At 40.0% G+C, this 16,359-nt stretch overlaps 1 protein-coding gene across 9 annotated transcripts in view; it reads left to right on the top strand.

Annotated features, from left to right (window-relative positions):
* The window catches only part of KANSL1L (KAT8 regulatory NSL complex subunit 1 like), a 66,049-nt gene that overhangs the window by 40,870 nt on the left and 8,820 nt on the right, over window positions 1-16,359 (top strand). For 7 of the 9 annotated variants that reach the window (XR_013958227.1, XM_080632095.1, XM_080632093.1 and 4 more), the window contains 6 exons: window positions 6,779-6,914; window positions 10,315-10,425; window positions 10,621-10,758; window positions 12,970-13,094; window positions 14,492-14,616; window positions 15,522-15,576. Coding sequence is in view for 8 of the 9 variants with exons in the window: in XM_080632095.1 (XP_080488221.1) it covers window positions 6,779-6,914; window positions 10,315-10,425; window positions 10,621-10,758; window positions 12,970-13,094; window positions 14,492-14,616; window positions 15,522-15,576 (690 nt within the window). In the remaining variant the exon portion in view is untranslated. The remainder of the gene's footprint in view (window positions 1-6,778; window positions 6,915-10,314; window positions 10,426-10,620; window positions 10,759-12,969; window positions 13,095-14,491; window positions 14,617-15,521; window positions 15,577-16,359) is intronic. The other 2 variants (XM_080632094.1, XM_080632097.1) reach the window with 2 other exon arrangements.

The raw sequence follows: 16,359 nt of genomic DNA, 5'->3' as shown, positions 1-16,359 counted from the left end.
ATCTGTGTGGCTTCCTGCAGGGTTTTGTCAGTAGGAGGGAGTTTGTTTTGCCAGTATATTTTGTTAGTTTCTCGTTTAACGTGCAAACCAACGACATCAGTTTCACCTGTTTTTCTTTTCAAGTCCTGCCTCACCAAGAGATAGCATTGAGGCTAGGTAGTGTTCTAACCTACCAACACTTTATACAGCTAGAAACAAAGGTAGGAGTCAACAGAGCAGTGAGATCTGAGCACTATCACATTTGGTCCTATCCATTTCTTTGCAGGGTTGTAGGGCACGGTGGGGTGTTTTAACCTGAAGATTCTCATTGTATTTGTATCTCTACCTGCTGGAGGAAGGGTTGGTTGTGTGGACACATGGAGGAAAACTGGAATTGAAATGTGCAGAGGTGCCAACACCCTGGAAGTTGGGAATCGAGGTGCAAAAGCTCACATTTTACATACACAAGCAAACAGTTGGTATAATGTCACCAACTCTTGCAGCTGAGTACTGCTATATTTTGGCTTTTCAGCCTCAAACGGGAGTTAAGTGAGACCAGAAGAGTGTCTGCTTTCATTTAGTGGCTTAAAACAAAAAGGGAGGATAAAAAACCTTAGTGCTTCTCCAGAAGGCTCCAAAACAGACAGGAGAGAAGTATTTAAATTCTAGGGGTCAAGTTTCTTATTTCAGTCTAAATCTGATGCCGGTTCTATGATTTTCATGGCCTGCTGCATTCCCAGCGCATGTTTAGGGCCAGTGATGTGCTTTGTAGATGCCACTTGATAAATACATAGGGGTCTTTCACCAAGTCATGTTAATTTTCAGGCTTTAGGGTATACACATACACATGCTTTTATAATTTGTATAGTTCCCAGCATGCAGAGCCTTTACCTTCTTTGCTAAATGCCTGGTATCTATCTGCAAGTGGTCTGCGGGTAGCAGGAAAGGAGAACAGGAGACAGGCAGAGGGGTGTGCGTGCAGATAAGGTGCTTAATCTTAATATTGCCTATAGTGTGCAAGTTGTACCCTGTTTGCTGCCAGGTGATACATTTGTCTGGGGATGAATAATTTAGCACCTACTTCCTAGAATACAATCCCATTTCCACTACCATAAAATCCCATGTTGTGGTTTATTTGTGTTGAAGGAGATGCAGGTGAATTCTTTCTGGCCATTACCAATTCCTGTTTTCTCTACCTCCCTTGGTCTGTAAATTTGAAGAAACAGCACTGTCTACAGTAGTAATCATCAACCATAATGTTCAGTAGCCACCTATAAGTTATGCCTTTCACACAGTGAAAGTCATCTCCCCTTAGTTGCACTGAAAGAAATCTATTGGTTGTCATCCACCTCCTTGGTATCCCTAGATACTGGCTCTGCCACTTGCTTCTGTATGGTTTCCTGGCATTGCTGTCTCCTTAAAAGCCCTGAATACAGGGAATGTTGTGTTGCCAAGTCTCCCGCAAACTGGTTTCAAGAAGAGGATGCGTCCTGCGTCAGTGAAAATGTACCTCTGTGGATGTCAGTCTTCTGGTCTGGGAAGCAGAATTCCTTGGTTATGGTTTCCCAAGTTTGTAAGTGAAAACAATAGTTGATAAAATTACTGTTTTAACACTGGTAATTAAAGAAGAAGGTCTTCTATTGGATAAAAATCAACAAAACCTGGGAAAAAAGAAATACACCTACAGATTCAGCTCTTCTCAATGTGTGACAGGACTGTTGTCTACTGGGGAGGAAGGAAGGGAGAATACCTTTAGTTTTGTGATACTGTGATACTGCCAGTCGAACTAAATCCATCCTTTGGAGGTTATGGCAAGCCAGTCATCCTGAGCATTCTTTTATCCCAGAATGAAGAACCTGAAGTGTGCCTTTCACAGTCCTGCACCTTCAGCTTATTATGACATTTCTGCAGTGTTTTATTGATCACATCTACTCTTAATTCCTGCATGGTATTTTTGAAGAGTTATCCCTGTGGATTAACATGTCTTTCCTTCTTTGGGTTTGACTGCTCAAAGATTAGGCACTAGCCTTGAGTTTTCAATTGATCTGCTAGTTGAACAAAAGGTCTTTCTTTCAGAATGATGAGGCTAGCATACACTTCCCACAGAGCAGGTGAAAGTCCATCTCCAGTTGGTTTATAACAGGATCAAAGAAACTAAACTCCAGGTATACTTAAGAGAGGTGGGTACTCCCAGAACCACTAGTAGAACCTACTACTCCTTTTATGACACCAACTAAAAGTCTGAATTTGAGACAAGCCGGATGCTGAGTAAGTTGTCATTAGCGTTTTGTGAAAGCCTCAGGTCTGTTCCTGGAAAAAAATGGTCTTTGCCACAGGATCTGCCACTTTATCCTTATCCACAGCTTCAGAGGGACCAGAGGGAAACACATCTGGTTACATCCTTGCTTTGCTGGACCTGACCTGTATATAGATTGCAGGCAAGTGCGTGGGAAAGGCCTGTCCATTTGACATGCATAGAAGCTTCATCAGGAAGGGAGAGTCTGTCATGTAGTGTGTATCATCAGCACCATCTGTTATGCACCTTCCCGCACAGGGGTGTCTCAGATGCTTGGCCCGCCTTCTCCCTTGCTACCTGTCTGTAAGAGAGAAGGGGCTTTCAGATTAACCTTCCACTATCCATGTATTGTATGTTTCCCAAAAGCATTCTAAGGCCTGCTTAGGGAACCCCTGATGTTTAGTTTGTGAAATAAGATGTTTTATTTAACTTTGTGTTCTGCCAGAGGAGCATAGCTCTGTGCAGAGCAGATCCTTGTGCGCAGGAGAGGGAGGCCATGGAGGAGTGGGCTTGCCTTTAAGGCAGATGCTGTAGCACAGAAGCAAGCAGGTAACGTGGTGCTGTGTTGGTTTGAGCTGTACATAGCACTTCTGAAGGATTCCAATTTAGCAGTGTGTTTGGTGTTCAAAGAGGAGGTATCAGCCACCCACCTGGTGGTTCATTTGGATCCTATAATTAACTCTGCAATTTAGTTGGCTACTCGTTTCCTGAAGAACAGTTTCAATATTGAGGGGGAGAGCTCTTTGATATTGCTGAGAAGTTCCGAGTGTGTGTGTTTAGGGAGGATAAAGGCTTTTTTCTTGCCTTTTTCAGCTTATAAGAGTAATTGGAAACAGACGTGACAGGTATTCAGCAGAGTGTATTTGAGCTAACTTCATTAGCTTCCTGCATTCATACACATCAGGATACTTGAACCGTGGCTCCCTGCACTGTTATACTCAGGCATGTTTCCAGAAATGGTAGGAGTTTTAATGGTCAGTAGTTGTAACCATGAAATGAGAATTCACTTCAGAGTTTTTAACTGGGAGCATGAAACATATTTCTTCTCAATTACAGCAGCTTCATAGCCTCAACCTTTAGTGTTCAGTGGTGTTCAGCCTTCTGACCCTTCTGGAAGAGAGGCTTGAGCCGGTTGTGTCTTCTGTAATGCGTCGATTTATCACAAGCAAGTGCAAGAATTGTTTTGACTATCAAAAAGAAATTGCTCACGGTATTTTGTGTGACCCAGTAAAACAGTACTGAGGGGAAAAAAATCCAAGGTTAAAATTCATAATACTTCAGAAAATAAGATTCTGTTGGTGACACCAATCCTTAGCAAGTTTAAAAGAGAACTGCTCTTTTAAATGAAGACTTAAGGCCGGCACACTTCTGATTTCCTCTAAAATACAGTGTATTTTCTTTTCCATGATAGAATCGATTTAATGTAATGTTATTCTTCATATCTACTTGAGCTGAGGAAACATGAGGCTTTATAGTTCAATAATGAAGAAGAATGTTTCAGGAGATGTACAAGGGGTACTGCAGGGATAAAACAAGATGGGTTTAGTAATCTTTCTTGCTTTTGAAAGGGTTGGCATTATGGTCAGGCTTGATGTAGAGGCTTGTCTTCTAAAAGCTGCGCACTGTGGCTTTCCTGAAACCACTCGTCATTGCTGTGGCTGAATGGATATATTTGTGGGGTTGTTTTCAGTTGGGTTTTGGTGGATTTTTTTGTTGTTGTGTTACAACATCAATAATTAACAGCTGTAAAAGCCGGTTGGGCTGTAGGCTCTGTTCTGCACTGAATTGGAAGGGAGGAGAGTTCAGTTTCCCAATAAACAGTTATTCAGTTTTGGTTCAATAAGGTTGAAGCTCTTTCTTTGACTGAGCAACTCGCTTTCATTGCAGAATGAAGGGCTTCTGAAATGTTCTCATCAAGGCTTGATTAAATCGACATTCTTGACAAACATCATGTTTTCACTAATTCAGCATTTTCCAGTGGAAAGCTGCTCCATCAGAAATACAAACCAGATCCGATAGCTGGGGACACAGGCACTGCCAGAATTTTTAGCTCTTTTCTAGTAACTTTACAGGCATTTGAGTAAAACTACTCTCGCTTCTATAGAAGTCCTTGTTTTCTTTTGAATTACGAACTGACTTCATGAAAGACTTCATTATTTAGGTGTTGATGGCAGAGCAATCAAGGAAATAAGACACAAACTCAGGCAGAAGGTTTTGTAACTTCCACCACAGACACGATGAGGAAAAGAATTTTGCATTTACTAATGTTGGCAAATGGCTTTTAGTATCGTTTCAAAATAGATTGAGTCTGTGGAGGTTGTTTGACTACGTATGCATGTTTTTGAGCAGGCGTAGCTTTAAGCTAGTGTCTAAATATGTTTGGGACTAAAGTTAAAGCAAGAAAAAGTGGGTCAGGGACTAAAGACTGGATGGATGTCACTTGTGTTGGTTCTGGGTATATATTTTGGAGGTAATTTTACTGATGAGTGTTTGGGGATATCTTTTTATAGAATGAGAGATTTATCATTTAGTGTAATGTGGATTCATTCCTGTAAAAAAGACACGTGCCAGCAGACAGAGTGCAGTTAGAGTTTAAATAGTGGAGATTCACTAAATAGTTAATATCTAACACCGGAATATCAAGAGGAAATTTTCTTTTTTGCAGTTTTGAAAAGCAAGCCCTTATTGCATTGAAGGTAGAGCAACTACCTTTAAGCTTTAGTTTAATGGTCCATATAATGGGAAACATTAAATTCGCTTTAGCATTTATTCCTCTAGTGTTTCCAAACACAGGTCCCACTTCTGCCAACACTTTATGGATGTTTAAAGTTTAACAGATGAAGATTCCCATATGTCTGTCACAGGAAAATAAAAGAACATAGATTTAAAGGAGTCCTGGGCTAGGAAAGAATTCTTTCCAAATGAGGTTGGAAGTGCTCATGCATGCACCTGTGTATGGAGATCAAGGTGGATTTAGGACTATGAATGTTTTCCTGGGAAGTGAAATACAAGAGCCCCACCACCACAGGGTCTTCTCTGCTCCAGCATCATAACATGCTTACTTGATCTTAATAGTTCCTGCAATGCAATACCAGCATAGGGAATTTATCAGTTCGGAAGAAGGGAAGAGGTGGAAAAGGGGAACTTTTTAATGAAATATTTTCTGAGTTAGTGTGGGTTGTTAAATACTGATGCCGCTTGACAGGACTGATTTCAGTGAGTGGAGGGGGATTTTATGTGGTGGATATAATCACTGCATCACTAACACATGAGTGGCACTGCTGAAATACAGCCTGGAATATTTCAGGCAGGAGGAAGCATCTGAAGAGGTTTCTTGGATTTGGAAAGCAGAAATGTTGAAAATACAAGTCGTGTTTGTTTCATCACCTTGCCTTCAATGGAACTGCTAGATGGTTTCCTTTCATTCCATGAGGAGTCATAAGAAAATCAAGACAACCACTCTTATATTGATTCTTACAGTTTTTTACATGAAAATCCTGTTCCAGGAGATGATAAATGTGATTGCGCAGTGTTAGGCTGAGACCCTTGAAGTACCCCACTGCCCCTGTCCTTCCCTCTCTGTAGGATCTTTGGGGTTACTACTGCTAGTATCCAGTAAAGCTGAAAGTAGCATAAGCAGCACTATTTCCCTGCAGTGCTTTTGTAGCTCATTTTGAGGCAAAGTCTGCTGTTAACTGCTGCCTTGTAGTACCGCATTCACAGTCCTCCTGTCTTTCAGAGCTCAGTATGTTGCCTGCACTCTGCTGCTATTCCTGCCCATTTTCACTCTGCCTTTTTCCTTAGTGGCCTGCTGCCTCGCACCTACCAGTTCTGTGCAATCCATCATTTTACCTTCTGTATTTTAATGACCCTTGCAAATAAGCAGCTGAATTAATCTTTCTTTACAGCTCTCCTCTTTCTAGTAATTCCTCTTACTACCTATTAGTCAATCCTCAATGTGTCCCTCTCCATATTTATTGCTGTGCATCTCTTGTTTGTGTTGCTTATCTGATAATTTGAATTCTAACAAGGTTAGGACTTTGCCCCCTTGCTTTGTATAAGTACACAATGTGCTCAAAATGTTTAATATTGTTTCTTGCATGAAAATGGATGAGCTCAAACTGTCTAGACATACTGAAAACCTTGCTAAGACTAAGGGGAATGAATGAAGGATATTTAGTCTGGTGTTAGTTTTGTTTGTGTATCTATATTATTCCCGTTGTGCTCGAATGGAATTTTAAAGGATGTTTGTTTAGCATAGGATATATCAAAGTAATGATTGGAAATAGTTTCATTTTCTGTGTTCTTTGTATTGTGCACTAGAGTCCGTACATGGAGGTAAGTCATATTTAGAGTATCTGAAGTCTGTAGGAATAGTTTTGCTATTCCCATATTAAAGAGTGTCTCTCACTGACATTTTTCTTTCTTTTTTGTTTTCCTTCTGGTCTAATTTGAAGGAAGTGAGTGAAGTAGAAGTTAACCTGTTTCTGTATATCCTTGCAGACTTTGCCATCTAGAGATGTCTCCTTTCCATATAAAACTCAGTTCCCATATAGTGAGTACAACACAGAATCTAAAATACTAGATTACGTGCAAGAGCTGGACTCCTCCTTCCATCCAGTCTTATCATTCCCTGCAGGTAAGTAACACCATACCTAACTATAACAGAGGGTAGCTGTGATGTGAGAGCTGTAGAATTTATGGACCATCTTCTCAGTGGTTTTTATAACATAGTTCTCTTACAGTTCTTTGGCCTCATATTGGCAAAATACGTGAGTTCAGACTAAATGAAAATCTTAGCTTCATCCTCACATTTCAAAAACAAGCGTTCTACGTTTCCCATACCAGTAATGTGATTACAACCAAAAAGCTTTATTTAGGTTTTCTAATTGTTTTTTGTGATAGTAGTTTTTTGTGATCTTTGAAGTTTATGGTTACTGTCAACTGATTCTTTAGTCTTCTTGAACAACAATGCAGATGATAATGTTTGTGGCTCAGCTCTGAAACTAGTGCACGTGCAGCCTGACAGCTCTTGGGGTTTCAAAATAGCATATTTAATGCTGTTGTCTGCGGAAGGGATGCATACAATTGGATTTTTAGTTGTTTGGGTTATTTATTTTAGGAAAAAACTATTTCCAGGTGGTTGCTGACCAGTACAGGAATTCTGCTGTTCTGGTGGTCGTCTTTGCCACAAAATAATCCTGAACATGATGATGGGATCTCCACAGAAGTGTTTGAGTCTTTAAGCAAACCCAACGTCTTCCCAGAATGACAGTGTAGATGCTGCAGCCTGGTATTAGGAATTCAGGGGTTAAAGTAAAGCTTGTTTGGAGAACTTAGAATCATAGAATAGTTAGGGTTGGAAAGGACCTTAAGAGCATCCAGTTCCAACCCCCCCTGCCATGGGCAGGGACAGCTCACACTAAACCATGGCACCCAAGGCCTCATCCAACCTGGCCTTGAACACCGCCAAGGATGGAGCATTCACAACCTCCCTGGGCAACCCATTCCAGTGCCTCACCACCCTCTCAGTAAAGAATTTCTTCTTTGTATCCAATCTAAACTTCCCCTGTTTCAGTTTGAACCCATTACCCCTTGTCCTGTCACTACAGTCCCTGATGAAGAGTCCATCCCCAGCATCCTTGTAGGCCCCCTTCAGATACTGGAAGACTTCTATGAGGTCTCCACGCAGCCTTCTCTTCTCCAGGCTGAACAGCCCCAACTTGTCACTGGCCAGTAGAGAAGACTGAAGTATGAACATGGAAACCTGCAGAGGACTCAATTCTTGCAGGTTTACAAGCATTTACATCCCACGTGTGGGATAAAGAGATTATTTTGAGGAGCACATAGGGGAAACAGAACACTCACTGCAAGAGTGCAGCAGCAAACATCCCAGTCAGGAGGACGCTGTTGAGGAGAGGAGAGAAAAACACCTCTTAAGTCTCTCTTCTTTACACACGCTCTCCGTGTGATTCTGACATCCCAGCTGGACAGGAGCCAGCGGGGTTAGAAGTCTGTTTAAGGATCGTCATATAAGGCTATGCCCCTTGCATTCATTCTTACCTTGCTCTTTAAGGGAGACTAGGAAGTGTAACAAGAATATTGACATTTTCTTTTCTTAAAAGAAAAATTAATCATAATGGAAAAACCTGAAAGACTTTGGATTGCACTGTGGCAACTGTTGGCCACTTTGCCAGGATGGAGGAAGAAAAATGTTATTTTAGCTTCGTTCCAATACCAAGAACATCTTTCATTTTGAGGAATATTAATTCTGTTTTCGAGGAGCCTGAGCCTTGCTAATAATAGCTGAGACAGGAAAAAAGTGCTGGACCTACAGTCTCCTGCTCAGATGCAGTCCTTGTTTTTGAGGGAGGCTAGGTTTATGCTCGTCTCTGTGCTTTGTGTGCTTTGCTGTCTCTGCCTCCTCATGAAGACCACTGATCTATTTGTCATTTTCTTTCATATGAAAGAATTATTGTGGATAAGTAGTTTTCCTTTTCAAAGGAGAATCATAATCTGCAGGCAGCCCAGTAAATAGTGTAATGGGAGTGGTGTACTCACAAAAAAACAACAGGAGAAATGTTCTGTTTCTTTACTTAACTGTTGTGACTGATAAACCTTTCAGACCTTCTTTATGTTTTACTCAGAAGTAGAACAGGAAACAAAGCAAATACTTTGGGGTCTTGTGAAAAAATAACGAGTTAAATCCTTATCACATTGAAATAAATTGCACTTTTTAGTTAGCAGAATATGTTGAGAGTTTCTTCCCTGGCACGTCTTGAAGGCACATGAGGCTAGGGTTGTATGTAAATAAAACCAGTTTAATACCCACCCTTTGGCCCTGCTCTCAGTCCTCATTCTGAATGTAATAGTTGTCAAACCTGCTTCTTACATTGACATATTTATTTCTACTTAATTTCTTGGTTTTCTTGTAATTTTGTTTCCATAAAGGCTTTTCAGATAGAGACTTTCTTTTTCTTAAGCCTCTCTGCCTTACAACAGTGGGTAAATTCCTTACCACTTGAGATGTTTTGCAGACTAAGTCTGGGTTAGAACTCGCTCAGGAAATGAATTGCATTGCCCTGCTGTAGCCTTTGTCAGAGAGGGAAAGAAGGAATGTACCTTGAAATTACCTCTAGGCTCCCAGCAGTAACAGTTTCCAGAGGCATTTAGTTTTAGTTTGACCTTCTTAATTCTGGAGTAATTGCAGTATGGACATAGTTTATTCCAGACATGACACAAACTTGCTCTTTCTTACTTAAATTTTGAACACCAAAAAATAAGTGCTGTTAATCTACTAAAGGCATGTGCCTACACTGGGATGTGTTCAAGAACAGTCCTTAAGTTTGAATCCTACCTTGATCTTGAGTTGTCCCATCAACCCTTAGGAGTTCTGAGTGGTAGAGAGCTTGGAACCGCTTAAGGATACTGCCTTGGTCAGCACGTATGGCAGTGTGGCTTCACAGCTAAAATGAATTTGGTTTTACCCTGGCATAACCCTCACTTCAGGTTAATAGAAAGAGGGATGCTTGTGGTCTCACCTGCAGGCAGTTACTGGAGATTATCTTGTACAGTATTTAGATAACTGGTAGAAAAGACAACAAGGATAATTATGGGAGATCTCATTCATGAAATAAATATCCTGCTGAGAATTACCTTGCCTGAAATTTTCTTTTTAGTCATCTAAAAATCACTTATTTCAAATGTGTGGCTGGGCTTTTTTGGAATATTGTTGTTGAGTTTTCCTTTGGTCTCACCAGTTTCAGGACATCTTTTCCTATATTGTCTTCAGCTTTGACAGTATGAAGACACTGCTGCCATATATCCAAGTGATCAGTCCTTGCGGAAATTACTGGGCACTGCTGTTCTTCATGAGTCGAAGGACTCAAGGCAGTGATACTGCTCATACATCAGAGTACATAGTGTGATGTAAATTGATTTTTAGACCTTCAGTGATGATGCATAATTTATTGACACAGAGGTTGCCATCTTTCTGACAGACAGACCCCATTCCATTTGGATTTTTCTTCTTTTATTAGATATTCCTCTTCACATATACTTTGAAACATTATTAAAGAAGGATGACGTCAAAGGAGAACCTGTTGATACCTCATCTTCGGGAGCGGAAGTTAAAGCATCTCCAGAAAATGGTATGTAGATGTTCAATTTATAAACTTGCCACAAAGCAGGTTATCAGGGAAGGTAACTGGCAAGGCTTTAGGTGGATTTATATCAGAAGCCTGAGGGTTTTTTTCCATTATAAATAGTTCAGGAATTGAGATTGCCTGTAAATAGCACCAGTGGAAAATGTATTTTCAAGATGATACATGCTTTTTCTGTTGTAGACCATAATCAGCGTAATGTTTCTGTCAAGCAATGGAGCGATGGCTGTTTACCTACTTCCAAATCTCAGTCAGTGTCAGGAACATCTGACCAGCTGTCAGAAGGCAGAAAGAAAAGACATCTCAGTGAGACAGCAGTAGGTAAGAAAAACTGGTATTACTTCAGGCAGCACTACTTCTTCTATAATATCTGCTCTATAGATGAATTTGTTATCAGTGAGCTTTGAGAATTAATTTTAAGTTGTCTCTAAAAAGGATATTGTTACAAAACTTTACAGGAGTGGAGAGATGGACTTAGGACACCGTAAAAGAATTCGCTGTTTCAAAGTGCAGCAATCTTTCTTCTTGAGTGTATATTACAAAAAAGAGATAACCTTCTGTGTTTCACTTTTGGAATACTCCTGAAGGAAACTGCTCAACAGTCCAGTTGTGTTTTTCTAATAGTGGGTGTTGTCGTTTTTAATATGAAAGAGTTTTTTATAGTAGTCAGTGAAACAGACTGAATTGCAAAATTATCTGTCAAATCATGTGCCTGACCAAGCATTTACTATTCCTGGCATCTTTGGTCAGCTATGTTTCATTTGTTGTGTGCTGTCATTTGTGGTTCTGAGACTTCCAGACTGTGAAGAGGACTTAGGGGTAGCCAGTACTTATAATTAGTGTTTTCACCCTTACCTTCATATTTTAAGCCGTTGAATCTCTGCTTAAGCACTTGGTAAATGAATAGAAATTGCCCTGAAAGTTCTGTAGGGTAATATGATATTTGGGGGACAAAAAATTCAGCATACCATTGTAAAGATAAATACCACCTTACCTCTCCAGGCTATTAGAATGTAAAACCTAACAGATTGTATTACAGATTCATTTATGTGGAAAACTTCTGGCAAAATTCCTCCCAAGACATTTGAAGAAAATAAATCATTGAGTAAGAGGACAAACTCTGTTAGTTTAAAAGTTCCCCTAAGAAAGAATTTAAAGGTATAAATGATAGTTAACATTGTGGAAAAGATCACTTCTGGTGCATAGCCAGGTAAAACTGTTAGTGTGATCTTGCAATAGAGGTGGAGATAGGGGAATTACTATAGAGCTGATCTAACTGAAAATTATGATCTATTTAAAAAAACAAACCAAGCCACACCATAACCAACCAAACAAAAAGTTACAGGAGAGGGTAAAAGGTGGTTTTGGACACACTGAAAACTGTCTCAGCTTTAGGTGTTAAACGTTTCCCTAAGTGTGCTGTCATGTATGCCGAGATCAACAACTGAAGTTACTTGAGTGCACTAGTAAGAGAGAAAACTGCTTGCTATAAACCTTTTGAAGTTGCAATTAGTCTTCTGCCAATAGTATTTAGTTCTTGGAGTTAATGGAACAAAAAAAAATAAAGCAATCTTTTATCATGAGGATCAGTTTCCCAGTGCCAGAAAACTGCTATGTGATGTATTTGTGAGTAGCAGCAGCAGTTCTAGCTTATTAGTGCTACGGGTATAGTACTACATATTTATTCCTAATTTGGGCTCTGCCTAGGAGAAATTATCCATGGGGAAGGTCAGCCTGATGAACAAGGCCAAAAATAAAAGCTGTGTGCCAGGAAGCTGCAGAGCTGCCTAGGAGATGAGAGTTCATGTCCTTGACCCAGCCTGTGCAATACCATCTTTAGGATCAGTCTTACCTCTTTTTCTGTGTTGGAATTCATTGATTCTTTTTATTAGTCAGTATATTAAATGTGAGTTTTCTTTTCTTACTGGAAATTAAGGTAGAGGGAAAGCAGAACACGGGTGGTTAAATTCTGAACCCTTAAATTCTCTTTACACTGGGAGTGAATAAGAGTAAACAAGAATTAACAGTTTGTCTGGAACAATAGACCTCTACTAGAAGAAACCACACATGGAGATCTAGAAACTGATTTTGTTTTTCACCCTTGCTGCGAGTTTTCTTTTATCATTTATCAAGGAAGAAACTGTCAGTGAGGGCTCAGTGGACATTAGTGAGATGCACCCCAGCTGGGGAAGCACCCTTAGGGAACACTGGGGACCGTTCCTCTAAGTCTGATTGCATTTGCTATGTGTGTAGTCTATGGCAGCTCCTGAAACAAAGCAGCAGGATTTGCCCATATGAAGCTAGTTCCACAAGAAGAAATCCTTCATAGAAGGAAAGGGATGAGTTTTGTGGAACAACAAGACAGGATAAGTAGCAAGTGTTTATTTAGATGGCTTTTTTTAGTATTTGGTAAATTAAGTGGTTAGCTGTGGGCTTCTAGAAATGACTTTACTATTACTGTATGGAAAAATATCTTTAGTCTAATAGACAATAGCCAGTATGCCTTTTTTTTATTACTATTTTTCGTGACAGGAGAACATAACACTAGGTTTGAGACATTCTCCTTTCAACAAGCAGAACCTGAATCCCACAGCAGTTTTGCTGCCGCGACCAATGTCAATGTGATGTCTAAGCCCTCTCCCAGCACTTCATCACAGGTAAAGCAAAAGCGTATCACTGTCTTAACTGAATTATCAACAGAGAGCTGTGCAGATTAATAATCCAAAACCATGTGCCTTTTGTATCTAAATTAGTGTTAAATTACAGTACAGAGCGTTTTCACAATGAACTATGTGGATTATGTTAAGTAATTTATTCCAGATTGAGTATGTGGTGTTCCTAAAACAGATATTTTCTTGTAAAGGAATTTTGCAGTTCATATAACTAGAGAGTAAGTTTAGTTTATGGTCATTGGGCCCTTCTCTTTTTCTTTTCCAAATTTTATTAAATATACTGTGATTTATGTTCTGAATTTTACACAAAAGCTCTTATGACCCTTTTGTCTTGGTGCAGCTACATAAAATGGCCTCATGGTGCAAATATAGTTGCAGAATTTGTTAACTCTTAGCTTCACTATTTAAAACCTACAGGCAAACTCTTGGGTATATAAATTTGCTGAGGAGCAGCATAGCTCTGGTTCAGTGAAGTTCCTGCAGAAATACACTTTGTTTTATTGGAGTTCATTGACAATTTCATCATAATACTTGCTTTTCAGTCCGTTGGTTCTGCTAAGCCTAGTGGTATACTGGTGCTCTGTAAGTCATCATGTTTCAATCTGGTGATGGCTCCTGGAGGGCTGGGTTTAAGTCTGTGTCCCCCACATAGTTTTGACAATGCACACTCCTGCTTTTTTCCCTTGCTTGAGCAGACCACCATCAAAGAACACCTAAAAGAGCATTTAGAATAGGCTGCTTCCTTTAAAGGTCAGCTAAAAGGTGAGATCTTGTAATATGGAATGTATCATGATTTAAAATTAAATTTTCCCCTGTAATTGAGGAACTTCAGCTATTGACCCATGTGGGTTCCATGCACTGGTGGGCAGAGATCACCAGGAATCCTACTGTGATCACAGCAAAGAAACGCACTTTGTGTCTTCTGTACTTCTTTGAGAAAACCACTCTTCATATAGGCTGTTCCTCACTGCTCAGTGTAGCTTCATTCTTTGGGAATTCTGAATTGTATCACACTGAAGAATCACTTAGGTTATGGGTTAGTAGATAGATTATAGAAGGTCGCCTTTGTAGACTGAACCATATGAAGAATGCATTAACTTCAGAGTTCTCATGAGTATTCAGAATTAACTGTAACTGAAATCAGGAGAAGAGGCTCACTGATTTCAGCAAGAGTTATGCTAAAAGATTAAATCCTGGAGATTGTTTTAAGATTCATTGGGATTCCATCGAGGGGAGGAGCAGGGGCAGAGGTTATTAAGCCTCTAGAAAATGTGTTTGAGTTACAGACTTTCTCCTCGTGCAGTTCCGATGTTTCTCAGCTAACATGCAGTTCCTATGATTTGATCTGACGAATCTCCTCTGGTCCTGATTATATTGTACAGCATAACTCCAGGAGGAGGTTGAGAAGCGAGAGCTCCTATGATATAGACAACATCGTTATTCCAATGTCGCTGGTGGCACCATCGAAGTTGGAGAAACTGCAGTACAAAGAAATCCTCACACCAAGGTTTGTTCATGACCTCCTTAGTTGCAAAGAAGATATTAAAACAAACGTGAGAACATGATTCTGAGATAATTTATAGTATTAAGATGATCTTTTCATGCACTTGTTTTTTTTTATCTCATGTACTTCGGTTTGTGTGGCTGCAGCTGTAGGAAGACAGGGCAGCTGATAGCACAAGGGAAATAGTCTGATACACACAGGGAGGTGGCAGATGCACAGACTGGCGAAAAACAGAAGTGGGTTTATATCATGACTGTAGTCATATTCATGACCTTAAATGCACCATAAGGCTGACGTATTCCGAATGGTCATTTGGAGCTTGCTGTCTTTTTTTGTGTTACGGTTCATAAGAACATAGTTAACTATTTTCAGTGAATTAAACAGAAATGGTTTCAGCATATATTTGTAAAATTTATCAGTTCTGATACAGTAGAATAAGCTTATTTTTTTTCCATAAAGTGTAAGCCTGTAATTCTAGAAACATCTTCTAGAAACATCTGGGGTTTTTTGGCTTGCTAAAACAAGGTAATTCATCTCCTGTGCTGGATTACTAGCAAATTGCATCAGATGGCTGAATGCACTTCCATATGTTAACTCTCTAATTTGTATTTGCTTTTTATATTGTCTTTGAAGCTAAAAATCTTATTAAGACTATTGGGTAGCTTAAAGGCTGTGTTGGAAAAAGGAAGGTTAAATATTGGTTTGGGAAAGGAAAACCTAAATTTGAGGCATCTATTATCAGCTCTCCATATTTGAAACTAATTTATTTGAAAGGATTTTGAAGCAGAAGCGATGTTGAAGGAGGAGTAACTAACAATAGAGTGTAGAAACAGGAGAGTCATCCCTACTGCTGCAATAATGATCAGTGTTCAGGCTAATTAATTTGACTTTCCTTGTCTCACTTCCAGCTGGAGAGTTGTTGAATTTCAGCCTTTAGAAAGCTCTCCTACAGATGAAGAAGAGGTAAGCTGTATTTTAATTAAATCAGCAGTTGTTAATTAAATGAGCTATAATACAGAATTGGGATAATTGGTATGTATTTTCCAAAGTCACTGACTTCATGCAAGTATCAGACTGAAAACGTGTCTCATCCCAACCTACTTGACCCTATAGTGGATGACAGGAATGGGAGTAAATCTGTTCATAATCATTGTTCACTTGGTTGTTTGGCTCCTGTGTCCCTTGCTGCTGGCACAGTCAGTGCTCCCAAGGGGCCCTTTTGCTCAGGCTTCCACCTTCTCTGCTCCCAAGCACTGGGATGCTGGGTCTCTTCCTAGCTACCTGTGCTGTAATGTCTGGCCTTCTCTCTCATCTTATGTTTTCATGGCCAGTTCCCGTGGTGTGTTGCTCTTCAGAAGATCATTCAGAATTTTGCCTGTGGGCCCAGCATGTTTTCCTACGTTTTCTTCTCCTGCAACCTTCCAGCTGGAAGCAAACTTCTCTTCTTTTGATGTTGTCAGGAACAATGTCACTTTTAGCATTTCCTGCTTGCACCTTGAGCTAAGTTTGCACATCGAATGCTACTGCTTCTTCCTCCAGACGTAATCTACCTCTTTCGTCCAGGGAATGTCCTTGGACTTTGCAGCTGGGGTTCCCTTTCTCCCCTTTCTCAAACCAGGGGTTTGAGAATTTCCTAATCCCAATGTAAATGTACCAGCAGGTCTCTCCCTAGGCTTGTTTTCTGTCCTTCTTTGTGGCTCCTTTTCCATAAACTTGCCAGTTTTGCTGTGCTTCAGACATTTCTGT

This window comes from Psittacula echo (genome assembly GCF_963264785.1).
Source record: "Psittacula echo genome assembly, chromosome: 20".
In the NCBI taxonomy this organism is placed as follows: domain Eukaryota; kingdom Metazoa; phylum Chordata; class Aves; order Psittaciformes; family Psittacidae; genus Psittacula; species Psittacula echo.
This window is presented reverse-complemented; position numbering and strand designations above follow the sequence as displayed.